This window comes from Schistocerca serialis, chromosome 1 (assembly GCF_023864345.2).
Source record: "Schistocerca serialis cubense isolate TAMUIC-IGC-003099 chromosome 1, iqSchSeri2.2, whole genome shotgun sequence".
NCBI classification, from domain to species: domain Eukaryota; kingdom Metazoa; phylum Arthropoda; class Insecta; order Orthoptera; family Acrididae; genus Schistocerca; species Schistocerca serialis.
Genome location: NC_064638.1, coordinates 1,254,886,492 through 1,254,903,960, shown reverse-complemented (window position 1 = coordinate 1,254,903,960; position 17,469 = coordinate 1,254,886,492). Strand labels below are relative to the sequence as shown.

The 17,469-nt window shown below is 37.2% G+C and overlaps 1 protein-coding gene across 1 annotated transcript in view; it reads right to left on the bottom strand.

Moving 5' to 3' along the window:
- The window catches only part of LOC126456748 (Down syndrome cell adhesion molecule-like protein Dscam2), a 660,038-nt gene that overhangs the window by 128,546 nt on the left and 514,023 nt on the right, over nucleotides 1–17,469 (bottom strand). Inside the window, exon 24 of the mRNA XM_050092498.1 lies at nucleotides 1,107–1,246. Within this exon, the coding sequence (XP_049948455.1) occupies nucleotides 1,107–1,246 (140 nt within the window). The remainder of the gene's footprint in view (nucleotides 1–1,106; nucleotides 1,247–17,469) is intronic.

Genomic DNA, 17,469 nt, shown 5'->3' with positions numbered 1-17,469 from the left:
AAGAAGATAGGGATGCCTCGCTGACAGAGGTGCTCTACAGAAAACTGATCACCCTCTCAGCAGAATTCATATCACAAACCACAGACTCCAAGAACATCAATCTGTTGGACATAGTAAAAGTGTCAGAGACCATATCCAGGCTCCTCAAACAAATTTACAGTCAGCCTAGACCTGTGAGACTACCTCCCAGAAGACACTGCAGGACTCACTGCTCATGGTTATGGCCAAATGCGACAATAGACAGTTGGATTACAGCACAGTCTCGACGTCATTAGAGCACTCGACACCCCTTCTGCCTGTGATTGACACAGCAGCTTTGAAATCCACTCTTTCTTCGGATGGCTACCTGCTTGTGTTGGCCCTGGAGCACTTCATAACAATGACTGACAGCCTGGACACTGCTGCTGGTGGACCGACACCCTCACCAACACTGGACGTTGCACGACCAGCCACCAACACCTGAACAGACACCGCCACTGCCCCACTGGCACCGCCACTGATGTCATGGGCCAGCCACCCTTTACAGCTGATCACGCACCTGGCGGAGTACGATATATTGGCCCTTGCCATCGGCAGCAGGACAACACATCATGACATACACCAGTCACCATGCTCCGCACTTGTGAGGGTGTGCTCTGTGGGGACGTAGAGCCACTGGCTCTACACCCCCCCCCCCCCTCCCCTTCCAATAATATCTCTGCCCTACCACAGCAAGAAAAACTGTATCTTTGCCAGATCAGTTCTCTGTAGTATGCACTCTATGCTATACATGTTGAGAATAAAAGTATTCATAGTAAGTGACTGGAGTGCAAGTGATTATTTATTATTGTAATTACCATGCCCACTCCAAAAGGTAGCATAATGTATGTGCTTTTATATATGACAAATGCTAGTACCGAAATTTTTCCTGAAGGCCACCGGTTATGTCTCATAATTTTATACAAGTTCTTTTTTGTGTTATAAATGGGAGTTGTTCCTTCTAGGTCATTTCTCTTGTTAAAAGCTTACTGTAAAATAACTCATCTGTAATCAAATTTTTGATGCCAGTTGAGTCCGTCATTCCAGTAATTTTTTTTAAGAATATTCTAATTTACATCAAAACTAACCTTAGAAAGATGGTGTTTACCATTGCAGTAAATGGTATACTGTGTAATTATGCCATTAGGATTCTCTGGAGGCAGCCAAGAAACCAGAATTGAATCGGATGTTAATGAGAAGGCCTTCATGGCAGCTGGTGGGCCAGGAACTGAAACACATTAGTAATCAACACATGTATTTGTAATAAAGTTGTTGTAGCATCAGGTACAGTTAATGAAAAATATAATTTATTGCATTACCATTATCATAAGAATCAGTTAATTTAGCACTAAACTAACTTGCTGGTTCAGAGGGTCAGCATCAGACTACCGATCAGAGGTTAAGACTCACTCAGAGCCAATATTTTTCTTCACCTTCTTTAAGATGCGTTTCACGAATGGCAATGATACTAAGTGTATGTGACAAAACTGAATTGCACAGTAGTTGATATTCCATATGTGCAAGCCTTCACTTCTTCCCCCATATGGTGTGGCGAGATGGTACATAGGTTGAAAGAAGGCAAGATTTGCCACACCCAACAACTGCCTAGGGTAGCACCATGGCATTCGAACTACCCTTTTGATTGCTATAGCTTTAATAATCAAGGCTAAAAATGGAATGTTTATCAGGAAGAAGCTATACATCTTTTACACAGTCACACTGATACTGAGAGAAAACTGAAAAAGAGTATGTAAAATAGAGAGATGTCAAAAGGGAGATCATGTTACCAAGATTCTTCTATCAAAAGAAACCCATCTAGTTTCACTAAGCAAATAGGCACATATGAAAGTTGTAACATTACATGTATGTAGGCAAGTTATTCACCTGCCTGGATTTGATACAAGATGAGGTGAATTAACTTGTGAGTCTGAGTGCTGGAAGACAGCCCGAGGGCCACCAAACTGCTGTGGGTGGAGGTATGAGCAGCCCTTACAGGCTCGCCTTCTCACATATCTTTAAAATTATGGAAGTTAATATTTTACAGTGACTAAACAATTTGAAAATGAACCTCTGAATTGGCAACTTTTAAATGCTTCATGCATTTTCAACAAACAATATGAATTGCATATGTTAGCTGACACCACCTTTGAAAACAGGGCCAAAAGGTGCTTGTATCAGAGAGGCCAAAGTAATTTCTTAAACAAATTTAATGAAAATCTGTTGTCATTTAACATGAGCACACTTCTGCAAGAATTATGGCTTATTTATTTATGAACATACCTTTATTTATATTTATTGTGCATGGTCTGAATGTGACCAAATGTTTACATTGTTTCTTTATTTAAATGTTGTTGTAATGTATTAGTTTAGTCCAGGAAGTGGGCAAATTGGATCAAATCATGTCTGTAGAACTTAATAACAATGTATTTTTGGTGGGGATGGTCTTCAGTCAATGGAAAAGCAGGCAGTGGTAGAACACCACTGGAGTCCTGGAGAAAGACTTTTTTCGAGTTGTGCACTCAAGGGAGCAATGCTAAGCACTTTTCACTGAGGTTTTGAACACTCTTTTACATTGGTTTTTGAAGAAAGCAAACCTGCCAGTGACAGAGTGCATTTTTTGGTTGAGTGAGTGATTGATTCTGGGTGGTGAATGGCTGCTATGATACTCTAACTTTTTTTCTGATTGCACTGTAAAATTGAGAATAGATAGAGTATGATTTTCTACTCATTATGTGACTTGTTAATTTGTAAATCATCATATTGTACTCTGAACTATTTTGAGCTGGTGAATATTTCATGTATTGTGATCACAATATGGATTTAGTTTTCGTGTGTCTTGGATGACTATTTAACTTCAGAATTCTGCTACCATGCCCATAAAGCTCTCAATGAAACTTTAACGCATTTAAGAAGAGAATTTCTGTTTGTGTTATACTTAACTATCATAGGACCCCTTTCTATTTATTTGGGCTTCACTTTCTTGAATTAACATTATTCAACATAATTCTCTGTTGTCTACATCAATTACAGACATTAGAATAGAATCCTTTTTATTAATTATTCATTTATCTTTTATTTAATTACATCTGTTTATTTAATTAATTCACAGTTTTAGCCAATGCATAGATTATTTGCCTGCAGGATCACAGCTGCAGGTTATTATTTGTAGTGAGATAGGTGTGATGATGATGATGGTGATGATGATGATGATGATGATGATGATGGTTTGAGGGGCACTCAACATCATGGTCATCAGTGCCCATACAAGTTCCAGATCTTTTCATTTTCAATCTCTGTACTTCCTGAATGATGATGAGATGATGAGGACAACACAAACACCCAGTCCCCAGTCAGAGAAAATCCCCAACCCAGCCAGGGATCTAATTGAGGACCCCATGATCCAGAGGCAGCAACACTAGCATATAGATGTGGTAGTAAATCGGTCCATAAATTGCGAGTATTTAGCGTCAATAAGGTGCAAGTTATGCGACAAAATCGTATCAAGTGGCATTAGAATTTGTTCAGTGTTGCATATTTGGTATCATTCGCAGTGCTTCGTGAAAATAAATCAAGAAAACATCTCGTGTACGTGTGGAACAAAGTGTAACGGACGTCTGGCAGCGAGTGAAATGTGCCGCGCAAATCGTGAAATCATAGTACTCGAATCACTGCAGAAAGAACTGAAAGCCACAAGAGAACATGCTCTGTTGTTGGAAAACATTATTAAAAGCGTATCTGACCCATCACATAAAGAACTCGGTCAACTGCAAGAGTACAGTGAACCAAAGAAATGTGCAAAACCTAAATTTGTTTCCAGTGCGTTAAAAGTTCCGTTAAGAAATCGGTTTCAACATCTTATTACAGATTGTGAACTTAAAAATGTTGAAACAAGCAACTCACACCAAGACTACGAATCGGAATCGGCGGACAGGAAATTTACAAAGCGCAATAAGTCAGTAAAACGTAACTGTCTCGATGTTGCAAACAAAGTGACTCCTAAAAACTTTAGTAGGCCTACAGTTTTGCTTGCTGACAGCCACGGAAGAGGAATCGCAGGAATTCTTCATTTCCAGCAGGATCTCAATGTGACAAGTGTTGTGAAACCTGGAGCAGGCCTAAAAGAAGTTTTGAAAAACTATAAAAACAATAATAGCGTGACACAAAGTGAATGCATTGTAATATTGGGCGGTGCAAACGACGTATATAAGAATGAACTAATAGTAGCAAACAGAGTGCTAAGAGATGTGCTTCGTACAACAGAAGATCAAAAAGTTATTGTTGTAGGCATTCCACACAGACATGACCTTACTGAATCTTCTTGTGTGAACAGAGAAATCCAAAAAGCAAACAGGATGTATGAAAGGATCTGCAAGACCACTCCAAACGCTTTTTTCCTCAGTATTGACGATCTTGAAAGACAGCACTTCACAACACATGGTATGCATTTAAATAAATGGGGCAAATCGCTGCTCAGTCAAAAGATCAAAATGGTAGTGGATATTGTTTCTCCTATATGTAAAAAAAGTGATCCTATTCCACTACCACTGGTAAAGGACACCTGCAGAGTATCTTCCCTACCATGTACTCCAGTTGCAGCAGTAACACAGCATCAGGTATCACTGATTACAAAAGAATGTGCTGGGAGAGAGGAAGCTGTAACTACAGTTACAACAGGTAGAACACCTCGTACAGGAACTAAGATAACAGAAACAGCAAAAGTGGCAGCATATTCAGCAACAAGTGTACCAACAGGTGATCCAGCTGTCCATTCTGCAGCAACATTTGAACTACCTACAGTGGGAACCCAGCCACTTAGATCATGCCATGAACAAGAAGACGCGAAGAGACCTCCAAGAGTAGAAGCAGTATCAAGTGTAGCGGGCAAACGGAAAACTGTACCTCCATTACGTCTAAATGATTTTTTAGTAGAAGGCAGCAAGGGGAAGAAGCCCATAAGATAAATAGTGCCAGAGATATAATAGCCTCTCAGCAAAATAGTTCATCTGTAAAGAAAGACAGGTTTGATTTTATAATCTGTTATCTTAACATTGAAGGAGTAAGGGATAAAGAATTTATTGTCAATGACTTTGGATTAGAAAATAGGTTTGATATCTTTTGTTTAAGTGAACACTGGGCTAGTGAGAGTGAACTTACATTTATTAAATTTGATGATTATATTCTAGCCAGTAGCTACTGCAGAAAATTGCATTTAAGAGGTGGTGTGGTAATATATGTTAACAAGTCATTTAGCGGTACATTCAATAGATTAGATCTAGATTTTCTGTGTGATGAACAGAACTTTGAAGCTGCTGGTATAGTGATAGACAGTTTTAAGTTAGTTGTAATTTCCCTGTACAGGTCACCTAAGGGTATAACCAATGTATTTTTAGAAAAACTGGACCTGCTGTTACATGTACTTACAGATACTAGATGGATACATTATGATATTGTGATAGGTGGAGATGTGAATGCTGAATTCGATGTCACAACACAAAAACGTACTGTCACTGAACTCCAAAACCTACTAAGACAGTGCAACTCACATTCAGTCAATAACAAACCTACAAGAGAACATGCATGTCTTGACAATATTTTTGTAAATTTTAAAACAACAGAAGAATCATGTTTTGTGACAGTATTTCCGTATTCTGATCATGATTCAGTATCTTTAAATTATACAAGTAGGTTCCCTCTTGATAAGAGTTATGTAAATAAGTTTGTCCCAGAAGTTGTGGTCACTAGACCAGTCACAGATGAGAAAATTGACAGGTTTCGTACGTCCCTTTCTAACAGAGATTGGTTTGGCCTGTGTTATGATGAGACACATTATACTCTAAGCAATTATCTGCCAGCAAAGGTACTATTTGATAGGTTTCTCAAAGCATTTTTTGCACACTTTAATGACTGCATACCAATAAAGAAATGCAAAGTAACTGACAGAGTCCTAAAAGCAAAAGTTCCAAATAGACAAAATACATGGTACACAAAACAGCTGTCTACTATGAAAAATCAAGTTATGTTGTTGTACAATATTTATAAAAATCTGAAAACCAACCATGCTAAACTAGCCTATGTTAGATCTAGGAATGAGTACAAAAAAGCAATTGTGGAAGCCAAACAAGCACACAATCTCAGAAGTATTGAGAAATCCACCAATAAGTGCAAAGCAGCATGGACTCTAATAAATAGTGTCGCCAAAGATAAAAGAAGTGACAAAATTAGTATCTCTCCCCAGGAATTTAATGACTTTTTTATTAAATCAGTTGAGGAAGTAGGAAGTGCTATAATTAAACCTGAAATCAGCTCATCACAGTTACTGTCAAAAAATGTTGCTAGGTCATCAACAAACACAAGTACTTTCAATTTTTCTGAGATCTCACCTGGTTTTGTGTTAAGAATAGTGAAGCAGTTAAAATCATCAGACAGTGTAGACATATACGACCTGTCTTGTAACATGCTTAAGAAAGTAATAGACTGTATAGTGTACCCCCTAACGTATTGTATAAACAAGTGTATACTGGAGGGTTTTTTCCCTGATGAGCTTAAACTGTCTAGGGTAGTTCCAGTACATAAAAAAGGAGATAAAAATTGTGTCTCTAGTTACAGGCCAATATCCATAGTCCCAGTTTTCTCAAAAGTTCTAGAATGCATAATTTACCAACAATTATCTGTTTACTTTGATAACATAGGATTAATAAGTGGATCACAGTATGGCTTTAGGAAAAACCTGTCAACCATTGATGCCATAGACAATGTTGTTAAATACATCCATCAAGTATTTGAAGATAAATGCTTTGCCCAGGTGACTTTTTGTGACCTAAGCAAAGCCTTTGACTGTGTAGAACATACACTGCTACTCAAAAAAATGGATTTTTACGGTGTTAAAGGTAACAGCCTTAAGCTATTAAGATCATATTTACAAAACCGTAAGCAAGCCGTCTGTGTTGGGAAAGAAATGTCCAGTGTAGAACAAGTTGAGGTAGGTGTTCCGCAAGGATCCGTGTTGGGCCCTTTCCTTTTCCTAATAATGATAAATGACCTGCCATCATTTATCAAATCCAGAACAGTACTCTATGCTGATGATACAACATATCTGAACAGCAGTAATGATCTTAATAGCCTTAAAACATGTGTTACAGAGACAATTGGGCAAGCTTCACTCTGGTTTAAAGCAAATGGGTTCTTGCTTAATGAAAGCAAAACCCAGCAGATGGTATTTAGTTTAAAAGACAAGTTTCCATCAGATTATCCTAGTTGTGTTAAATTTTTGGGGGTATATTTGGACGATAAACTTTCTTGGAATCCACATATTAAGTATATTAGCTGTAAATTGTCTAGGGTAATCTATTTGTTAAGGCGATTAATGCACTGTGTACCTAAAAATTATGTTAGAGTATCTTACTACTCATTTTTCCAAAGCATCATATCCTATGGCATTATTTTATGGGGAAACTCCACTTGTGTGCATGATATACTACTGCTGCAAAAGAAAGCTATTAGGATAATTACAGGCTCACCATACAAGGCTCATTGTAAACCTTTGTTTACTCAACAAAAAATCATGACAGTAATAAACCTATATATTTATTATGTTTTAATCTACACAAAAAAGAACTTACCTAAAGTAAAACGCAGGGCAAATATACATTGTTACAGCACTAGGACAAACAGCTCTATCTATATGCCCTACCACAGACTGTCAAAATCAGTCAACAGTTATGAACTTATGGGCCACAAATTATTTAACAAACTTCCACAAGGTATACAAAATTTACCAGAGCAACAATACAAACAAACACTTTATGACTGGTTAGTTATAAACCCATTCTACAATGTAAAGGATTTCATGACCTGTGGTATTAAACTGTAAAGTTTTTAACAATTCTGTCCTTCTATAGCATGTACTGTACTGTATTGTATTATATGTATGACTTTGTCTATTGCTGTAATGGTTTAAAGACAATAAAATTATTATTATTATTATTATTATTATTATTATTATTATTATTATTATTACTAGAACACGAGCTGTGGACCAGTGAGATAGCTGTTGTGCATGAAAGCAGATGTGCTCAGCACGTCTCATCTCTATAACTATGCCAAGCTGTTCTTTTTAAACAGAGCTGTGTGCAGACCAGTTGTCAAGGTGTGAGCAACACCAGTTAAAGCTGCAACTGGGGTCTCATGATTGATTGATTGATTGGTCTGTTTCATCATTTTTGTCCATAGTTACAAATTGATATTGGAAAAGTCAATTTTTGTGAGATGATGAGTGAGACAATGTGAAATTATCTAATGATTACGAATTGTATATCTACTAAAACATGAATAAATTTACATACATAAAACTGTCAGCAAAAGTATGCATACAGGTTAATGTCTTCATGCTCTTCTTAAGAATTTATTTTCTCATTAAAAGCAAGATGATTTTTACATCATTGTGTGACCATAGCTTACATTTTTTTTCTGTTAAAGGAAGCAAATTTACATTAAATCATGACACTTTTCTTATGACTAAACAACAATTACTCTAAATAATTGTGAAAGCAGAGTAATATTTCCAGTTTTGTGGCATCTCCATGACTATAATCCTTTGCTTTGTACAAATGGCAGAAATTTAAAGATTAGAAAATATTTACAATTCATAAGACATTCAGTAATGCTGATTATGTTACTGAGGTATTCTACAGGAACTAATCCAGATTTTAGAAAGCAGTTAACTTCACTAGTTTCTATATAGTTTAAGATTGTATATATTCATCAACACTATAATAGAATTTATTTAAAAGATACAATATTAGAGCCATTTTAAAATGCCTTAATTTTTTTTGTGTGGGATACTGGTCAGAGATCTACTTCGCAGCAGAAAATCATTAGGTAATGTCACAAAGTTTTCATGGCATTGTAGATTTGTTACCTTAATTTGCAGTTGAAAATATGCTGAATCCAAGAAAATGGCAAATATATGAATAAAAGATAAAATGTTGAAGCCCAAGTTGTTACTACGTAGACAATAAGACAGGTAGTGAAAAGAATGCCAACTGGTACAATTCAAACATTACTGTTCATTGAACAAGTATGGAACAGAAAGTATAGAGTAGACCTGTATCTCCAACTTGTTGAATCATGGTGTGGGAAACTACTGGATCTGACAGTGGGATTTGTTTCATAAGAGGCATGAGCAAGAAAACATTCTTTATGGCATGGAGGCAAAAAATCTCTAATTCTCATCCTGAGATATTTATTGCCAACCCTGAAACAAGTCTTGTGTCAGTTCGTGAATGATGGTGGCTGTAGGCTGGTATCAAAGCATGTGTCTTCACACTGAATCCCAGTCTTCACACAGAATCCCAGACATGCTCCATGGGTGACAAATCAGGAGGTTTGGCAGGCCAGTCAAGGAACTGTACATTCACGGAGGCCTTTGTGGTGTGAACTGCAATGTGAGGATCTTGCTTTATCCTGCTGGAATATGCCATTTCGTTTCCTGGTCATGAGGGGTACAAAACTTAATGGAATATGTGTCTAACATTACTTGAACTTTTTGGTTGGAGATTACAACACAATACACCCAGAGGATATGCATGTGTAACTTACAGCCATCTTTCATACTTTAACAATGCCCAAATCATAGCAACCAATCAGTCAGATAGCTGGCTGCAGTGCAAAGACTACAGAACGAATGGTGATGAGGTGGAGTCAGGATAACAAGGTTATAACAGGATAAGGAGGCTGAATACTTGCCAGTATGCATGGTCTTCTTGTATGCAAACCCATAGATATTTTTCTTGATGACTTTATATCCTGACTCCACCTCATTGCCATTCATTCTGTAGTCTTTGCACTGCAGCCAGCTATCTGACTGATTGGTTGCTATGATTTGGGCATTGTTAAAGTATGAAAGATGGCTGTAAGTTACACATGCATATCCTCTGGGTGTATTGTGTTGTAATCTCCAACCAAAAAGTTCAAGTAATGTTAGACACTTATTCCATTAAATTATAACACCCTTCTTCACATGTAGGAATGCTTTGTCTATACCAGTACTGAAAATTTTAATCACCCTATCCAACAGGCATTGAAACAGTGGTGTTTTTTGGTCAAGGTGTTCATGATGTTGTTGTACATACTGTTAAGGGATACTGTTGGCTAATGGAATAAATCTCTGACCTTATATTCTGTATGTAAATAACAACTTTTTATACTTGCTTTCAGGCCTTGCATTGTTGGTATGAAAATTAAATGCACCTTCATTTCAAACCGCCTTTTGTTTCTGTTGGGTCTTGCTATAAGCAGGATGAACAGAAAAATAAACTAAAAAGTTGCATGGGCTCTGACGAAGCAACTGTAGTCTACCTGACCAGCTTGGATGATTATTTGTGATCTGACACTTTCCTGACATGTTTATTACAAACCTGAATGTTTACAAGGTGCCAAACCTGATGAAATTGGAGTTTTATTTCATCAACGTATGGTACTGCAATCATGGCTTTACATACTGATCATTGTAGTACACGTATGTGGACCTATCAAGTTTGCTGCTACCCTTTCTCTCACATTTTAATGCAGCAGCACCATAGGTGAAAACACTGCTGGGCCAGGTTAACATAACCAGAGTTCATATCTCTGATCTGACTTTCAACTGTTCCACTGAATGTCACTTTGCCTGGCACTTAGATGTTGCATTGCATTTTGTACTTCTCAGAACAGTGCCCACCCCACAGAAGAAAAACTTGAGCTAATCACTTTATTTACAGTCTGTGTTAAAGAGAGAACCACTGTCTCCTCATCTATGCATGTTGTTGGGTTCGGCATCACCCTTAGCTGACAGATTATTGGTTTTGACATAACTACAGTTGGAACAATTGTGGGGCTTTTTGTTCTCACAGCCTTGTCAGTTTGGCTCTGGAGTTCTATATACCTTTCAGCAGTGATGTATTTCATACTTGTACTTGTATTGACTATGTATCTGTGATATAGTGTGTCTATATACATTTCACAAATTCCTGGTCCTTTAGGCTAAGAAAGGCAAAATGAATATGAGAAAACATTATAGATTTCTGTTAAGCATTGGAGTCAAATCAGCTTTCCTTCTGTCACGTACAAGCTGGGAAAAATACTTTTTTACGATGATGCACATAACAAAGTTAACAACTTAGTCAGATTCATAGAGCATACAAGACATGGAATGAGTCAGTTTACAGATACGTATACATGATTAATGTTAACATTAATGCTCATATTCCAGAATGAGATTTTCACTCTGCAGCGGAGTGTGCGCTGATATGAAACTTCCTGGCAGATTAAAACTGTGTGCCCGACCGAGACTCGAACTCGGGACCTTTGCCTTTTCGCGGGCAAGTGCTCTACCAACTGAGCTACCGAAGCACGACTCACGCCCGGTACTCACAGCTTTACTTCTGCCAGTACCTCGTCTCCTACCTTCCAAACTTTACAGAAGCTCTCCTGCGAAGGAGAGCTTCTGTAAAGTTTGGAAGGTAGGAGACGAGGTACTGGCAGAAGTAAAGCTGTGAGTACCGGGCGTGAGTCGTGCTTCGGTAGCTCAGTTGGTAGAGCACTTGCCCGCGAAAGGCAAAGGTCCCGAGTTCGAGTCTCGGTCGGGCACACAGTTTTAATCTGCCAGGAAGTTTCAATGCTCATATTGTTTTTAGTACTAATCATGTAACTACACTAAAAAACTAGTTTTTTTTTCAATTTTTTATTCAGGCTAGCAGTATTTAAACAAAAATTTGTCAATGGAAAAGAAGGAATTGTCTATGAGAAATGATTGTAGGTTAGATTTAAAATGTACTTTGAAACCTGTGAGACATTTTAGATTATTGGGCAAATGATCAAAAATTTTTGTTGCTGCATATTGAATTTCTTTCTGTGCCACCAATAGTAATGGGTAATAAGGGACATTTTTCCCTCTAGTGTTGTAGGTATGGACAACACTATTCTTCTTGAATTGTGGTGGATTATTTATGACAAATTTCATTACCATAATTGGATAGATAAAAAATCTATTCATCAAGCAGCAGCAGGAGAACATGATGTGTGTTCTGCTACTGCTTGGTGAGTAAATTTTTTTGTCTATACAATTACATTATATTTTCAAATCTTGATTATTTTTGTTGTTAAATTTCATTACTGAATATATGTACTGTGATGTTGCAGTTACAATTCCTAACTCCTTATAGAGGTACAATGACCAAGGATGAACACCACATATTATTCTCACTATACATTTTTTGAAATCAATACTTTCTTTCTAACTGATGAGCTACCCCAGAAAATTATTCCACAAGACTTTATTGAGTGGAATGTGCAATTAATACCAGCAAGTTGATTTGTTTCTGAGACTAGCAGTTATACGAAGAGATAAAGCTAACAATTTCTTCTGCCATTTTCTCTCTGAAGAGATTTACTGTGACACTAGTATCATCTGCAAAAAGTTCCACTTCTGCTTGATAAATGTTAAGTGGAAGGTCATTCACATACATAAGGAATAGGAGTGGACCCTAAATTGAACATTGTGGGACTCCCTTTGTGATTTCTCTCTAGTCATTAAAATTTTCTCTCCTTTCAAGGACAACTTTCTTCTTTCTGATTGTTAAGTATGATTCAAACAGTTTGTGTAAAGCCATCAGTTCCGTAAAACTTAAGTTTTTGTAGGAGAGTAATATGATCTGCACAACTGAAAACCTTGGAAAGATCAAAAAAGATATCAACTGATGATATTTTATTATTTAAGGGATGTATTATTTGAGAGCAAATGTGTAAATAAAATCCTCAGTAAAGTAACCCTTCTGGAATCCAAACTGTGATGTGCCAAGTCAGTTGTTTCTACTTAAGTGTGAGAAAACGATGGTCAGTAAGGAAACAGAACAACAATTATTTAAGTCTTACTTGCCCCCTGTCTTATAAAGAGGTTTAACAATAACATATTTTAATCTGTGATGCACAACATATAGCACTAAAGCCATTATTTATTACGTTTCAGAATTCTGTTTGAAATTCCATTAACAATGGGATTTTTTAGAATTTTTTATTATTCTATTAATTTAAGTGAAGGGTGTTACCCCTATTTCAAGATGCTTAAAGTTTTGTGGAATGACAGTTTTAATGTATTCTCTTGCTTTTCAACTCAGCCATTTAATCCTATTTTAGCTGCTGTGCTTAAAAATGGTTGTAAAAAATTGCAACTTGTAAATTATTAATCACAACATTTTGGTTGTCCTGTCTCCTGTTTCACAGTATTCCATATAGTTTTAATTTTATTATCTGCATTATTAATTTCTGTCATGACATGCATATTTCTAGACATTTTAATAACTTTCCTGAAAATATTACAGTATTTTTTGTAATACAAATAATTTCAGATTTTGATTTATTCAAGCATTTTTTTTTATAAATCTCCCTTCTTACATGAGATTCTAATCTTTTTAGTTATCCATAGCTTACTTTTCTTTAAATTGACTTTCTGGATAACTTTTTAGGAAAGTTACTTTTAAATATTGACACAAATTTACTATGAAATGTATTGAAATTCATGTCAGCATCTGTGTCTACAAAAAAAATGAAATGATGGTGTGGCATTTTGGCTGGGAGGCCCCAGCTGGGGAAGTTTGGTCGCTGGGTGCAAGTCTTATCTCAGTCGACGCCACACTGGGCGACTTGTGCGTTGATGATGATGATGATGAAAGGATGATGAGGACAACACAACACCCATTCCACGAATGGAGAAAATCTCCAACTCAGCTGGGAATTGAACCCGGGGCCACTGCCTGGTAGGCAAACAGTTTACCACTCAGGTAAGCGGGTGGACATGTGTTTCTATAGACACCTACTTTAGCTTATTTTTAAAATGTTATACCCTGTTCTGATTAATAAGCCTCTCTGCTTTGTATGAACACATCTCACAGCTGCAAGATGTTACATTGTTTTCATTAATTGTGCATCATGTTCAGTTAGTCAACTAACAATTTGGTACTCATTAATTGTTTCACTATGAACATTGTCTACAAAAATGTTATCAATTAGGATCTAGCTATTTTCCTGCACACAAGTTGCAAAATTAACTACTGATATTACGTTGAATCACATAAATAATGATTCTACTTCATTTTCCTGTATCTTTTAATAAATATATACTGAAATCTCTGTAAACTACTAACTATTTGTTTTTGTCTGACAGGAAATGCAATAATAATGCATCTCAATTTATCATAAATAGCAGAAAAGTTCCTAGATGTATGGCATGTATGCCTCCTTGTCAGATAAGAATCCTCTACATCTACATCTACATGCACACTCTGCAAGTCACCATATGGTGCGTGGTGGAGGTTACTTGTACCACTACTAGCCATTTCATTTCCTGCTCCACTCACAAACAGAGTGAGGGAAAAACAACTGTCTTGCCTCCATATGAGCTCTTATGCAATCAGCTTCAAATGTCAATACTCTAAATTTTCTCAACAGTATTCCTCAAAAAGTATTGTATTCCTTCCAGAGATTCTCAGCTAAGTTTCCAGAGAATCACCATTATACTTGTAGCATCCCGCCCCTGAATTGCTTCAACGTCTTCCTTTAATAACATACACTCAAGAAACACTCAAGGATGGTTCACACTAGTGTTCTATATATGCTCTCCTTTTGCAGATGACCCACACTTTCCAAAAATTCTCCCAATAACCTAAAGTCAACCATTCACATTCCCTACAACAGTCCTTAAATGCTTGTTCCATTTCATATCACTTTGCAATGTAACACCTAGATATTTAATCATTGTGACAGTGTCAAATTACACTTTACTATTACTGTACTCGAACATTATGGGATTGTTTTTTTTACTACTTCCCTGCATTACCTTACATTTTTCGCCATTTAAAGCTAGCTGCCATTCATCAAAGCAGCAAGAGATTTTGTCTACGTCATCTTTTATCCTCCTACAGTCACTCAATGATGACACCTGCCCCTACCCCTCAGATCATTTATGTATATAGAGAAAATAGCGGTCCTTTGACACTCCCGTGGGGAACTCCTGATGCTATCCTTGTCTCTGATGAACACTCACCATCGAGTACAATGTACCATTTTCTGTTACTTAAGAGGTCTTCAAGCCACTCACATATCTGAGACCCTACCCTGTATGTTCATACCTTTTTTAACAATCTGGAGTGGGGCTCTGAGCCTACTGCTTTTCAGAAATCTGGGAACATAGAATCTACCTTTTGCCGTTCATCCATGGTTCTTGGGATATCATGTAAGGAAAGGGCAAACTGAGTTTCAGAGTAGTGAAATTTTCCAAATACATGCTGATTTATGGACAAAAGGTTTTTCATCTCAATGAAATTTACTATATTGTACCTGGGAATACATTCAAGAATTCTGGAGAGAACCAATGCTAAGGATATTGGTCTGAAATTTTACAAGCCTGTTCTTTTATCTGTCGTACATACAAAAGTCATCTGTCCTTTTTTCCAGTCGCTTGGCACTGTGCACTGGGTGAAAGATTTGTGATAAGTACAAGCTTAGTAAGGGGCCAGTGCCATAGAGTACTCTTTGTAACACTGAACTGAGTTTCCGTCAAGACATGGTTACTTATTTGTTTTCAGCCCTTTCAGTTGCTTCTCTATACCAGGGACACCTATTACTAAGTCCTCCATATCAGAGTCTAACAATAGTCAAATGACAGTATGTTTGCACAATCCTCCTGCATGAACAAACTTAAAACTTCTGGTTTCCATTTGCTATCTTCTGGGCCACTCCAGACTGGTCAATGAGTGACTGGACAGAAGCCTTCAACCCACTTTTGCATAGGACCAGCCTTTTGCTGAGGTATGATGGTGTAGTTGTTGTACATTTCCACACATCTGTCTTTTGGAAAATATGTTCAAAAGTACTTTAAGAGATTGCCTGTATGTACTCTCTGCAATGAATCCACAGATGTCACAGCCTATACTCGGAGGGTAAAGTTGTCTCCAACTAATGTTGCTTGATCTGGGTATTTTTGTACTACTGAGTCTAGACTTTCTTTGATGACTCTAAAACTGAATAGCAGAATAGGCTGGCCACCAAAAACATCCAACAATTAGCTTTGATATCACCTAGAACTGTTACATGCAGTGGGGACCATCATGTAAGAGCACAAAAGCACGTGAACACCCTAACTTTTGACACCTTATGGATTTATTAGTTATTTTTCTTTGGATGCTGTTAAACATAATGTAGCTGCGGCAATCTGAAATACATGGCACTAAATCTATTGTGCTATGCTACATTGATACTCCTCTAGACTCCGTGAAACTTGGCATCAGGATTGCAAGCACACCTTCAGTTGAGCATGTTTTAAGGAGCTTTTGCGCATCCACAACTGGTGTGACATAATTGCTTTATGGGACAAACACATACAATTTGATAAACAACATGCATGGTTCACAGCATGCACAGCTAGGCCTTACTACTCAACTACAAGTTTACATCAATGTCACCAGGTGATAGCACAGTGCAGCAAACTTTTATCTCCGTTTGCTGGGCATAATTCCGCTAGATGCTAGCAAATGCCTCAGATATGCCAATTCACTCACTATACCATATAGTAAAATTAGATCAGATATCAGTATATGTTATAGTTATACTGACAGAGAAACCTGTTTTGTGGGATTCTGAATGAGATGTAGTTTAAGTTCTGGATTTCATCGTACAGTAATCCATTTGGGGCACTGAGAACTATATAGCAAATCATTGCAGATTGTGAGTCTGTAGCATTTATTCTTGCTTCTGACATCTGTTGATTTTATGCTGGGTCAGGTTTATCTGTGCTGCAGGCCCACATTATGTATATGAGCATTCACAGAAAGCTGTCTCACTGGTTTCTAAGATATTCACTTAAATGTGGGATTGACGCTGGTGTGCTTTTGGCCCTTATGGTTCTCAGTGCCTCATTTGTAGTCTAGTCAAGTGACCATGTTGGCAGACAGAGCCACTTGAATTTAATCATTTTCATGAAAGGCAGTTTGTGTTTGGAGTTGGTTGTTAACTGTGCGGCTTTTGTGTGCAGTGTCAACATTAACTCTGTTTAATCTGTTTCAAGCACTAATATAAAAGAAAACTACCAGAAAAAGTTAATCACAAATGAACTAGGTCCTCCCAGACCAGATCTGTTGACTGAGAAACTGACAAAATCAAATAAATATGAATAAATCTACATCTACATCTACATGACTACTCTGCAATTCACATTTAAGTGCTTGGCAGAGGGTTCATTGAACCACAATCATACTATCTCTCCACCATTCCACTCCCGAACAGCGCGCGGGAAAAATGAACACCTAAACCTTTCTGTTCGAGCTCTGATTTCTCTTATTTTATTTTGATGATCATTCCTACCTATGTAGGTTGGGATCAACAAAATATTTTCGCATTCGGAAGTGAAAGTTGGTGACTGAA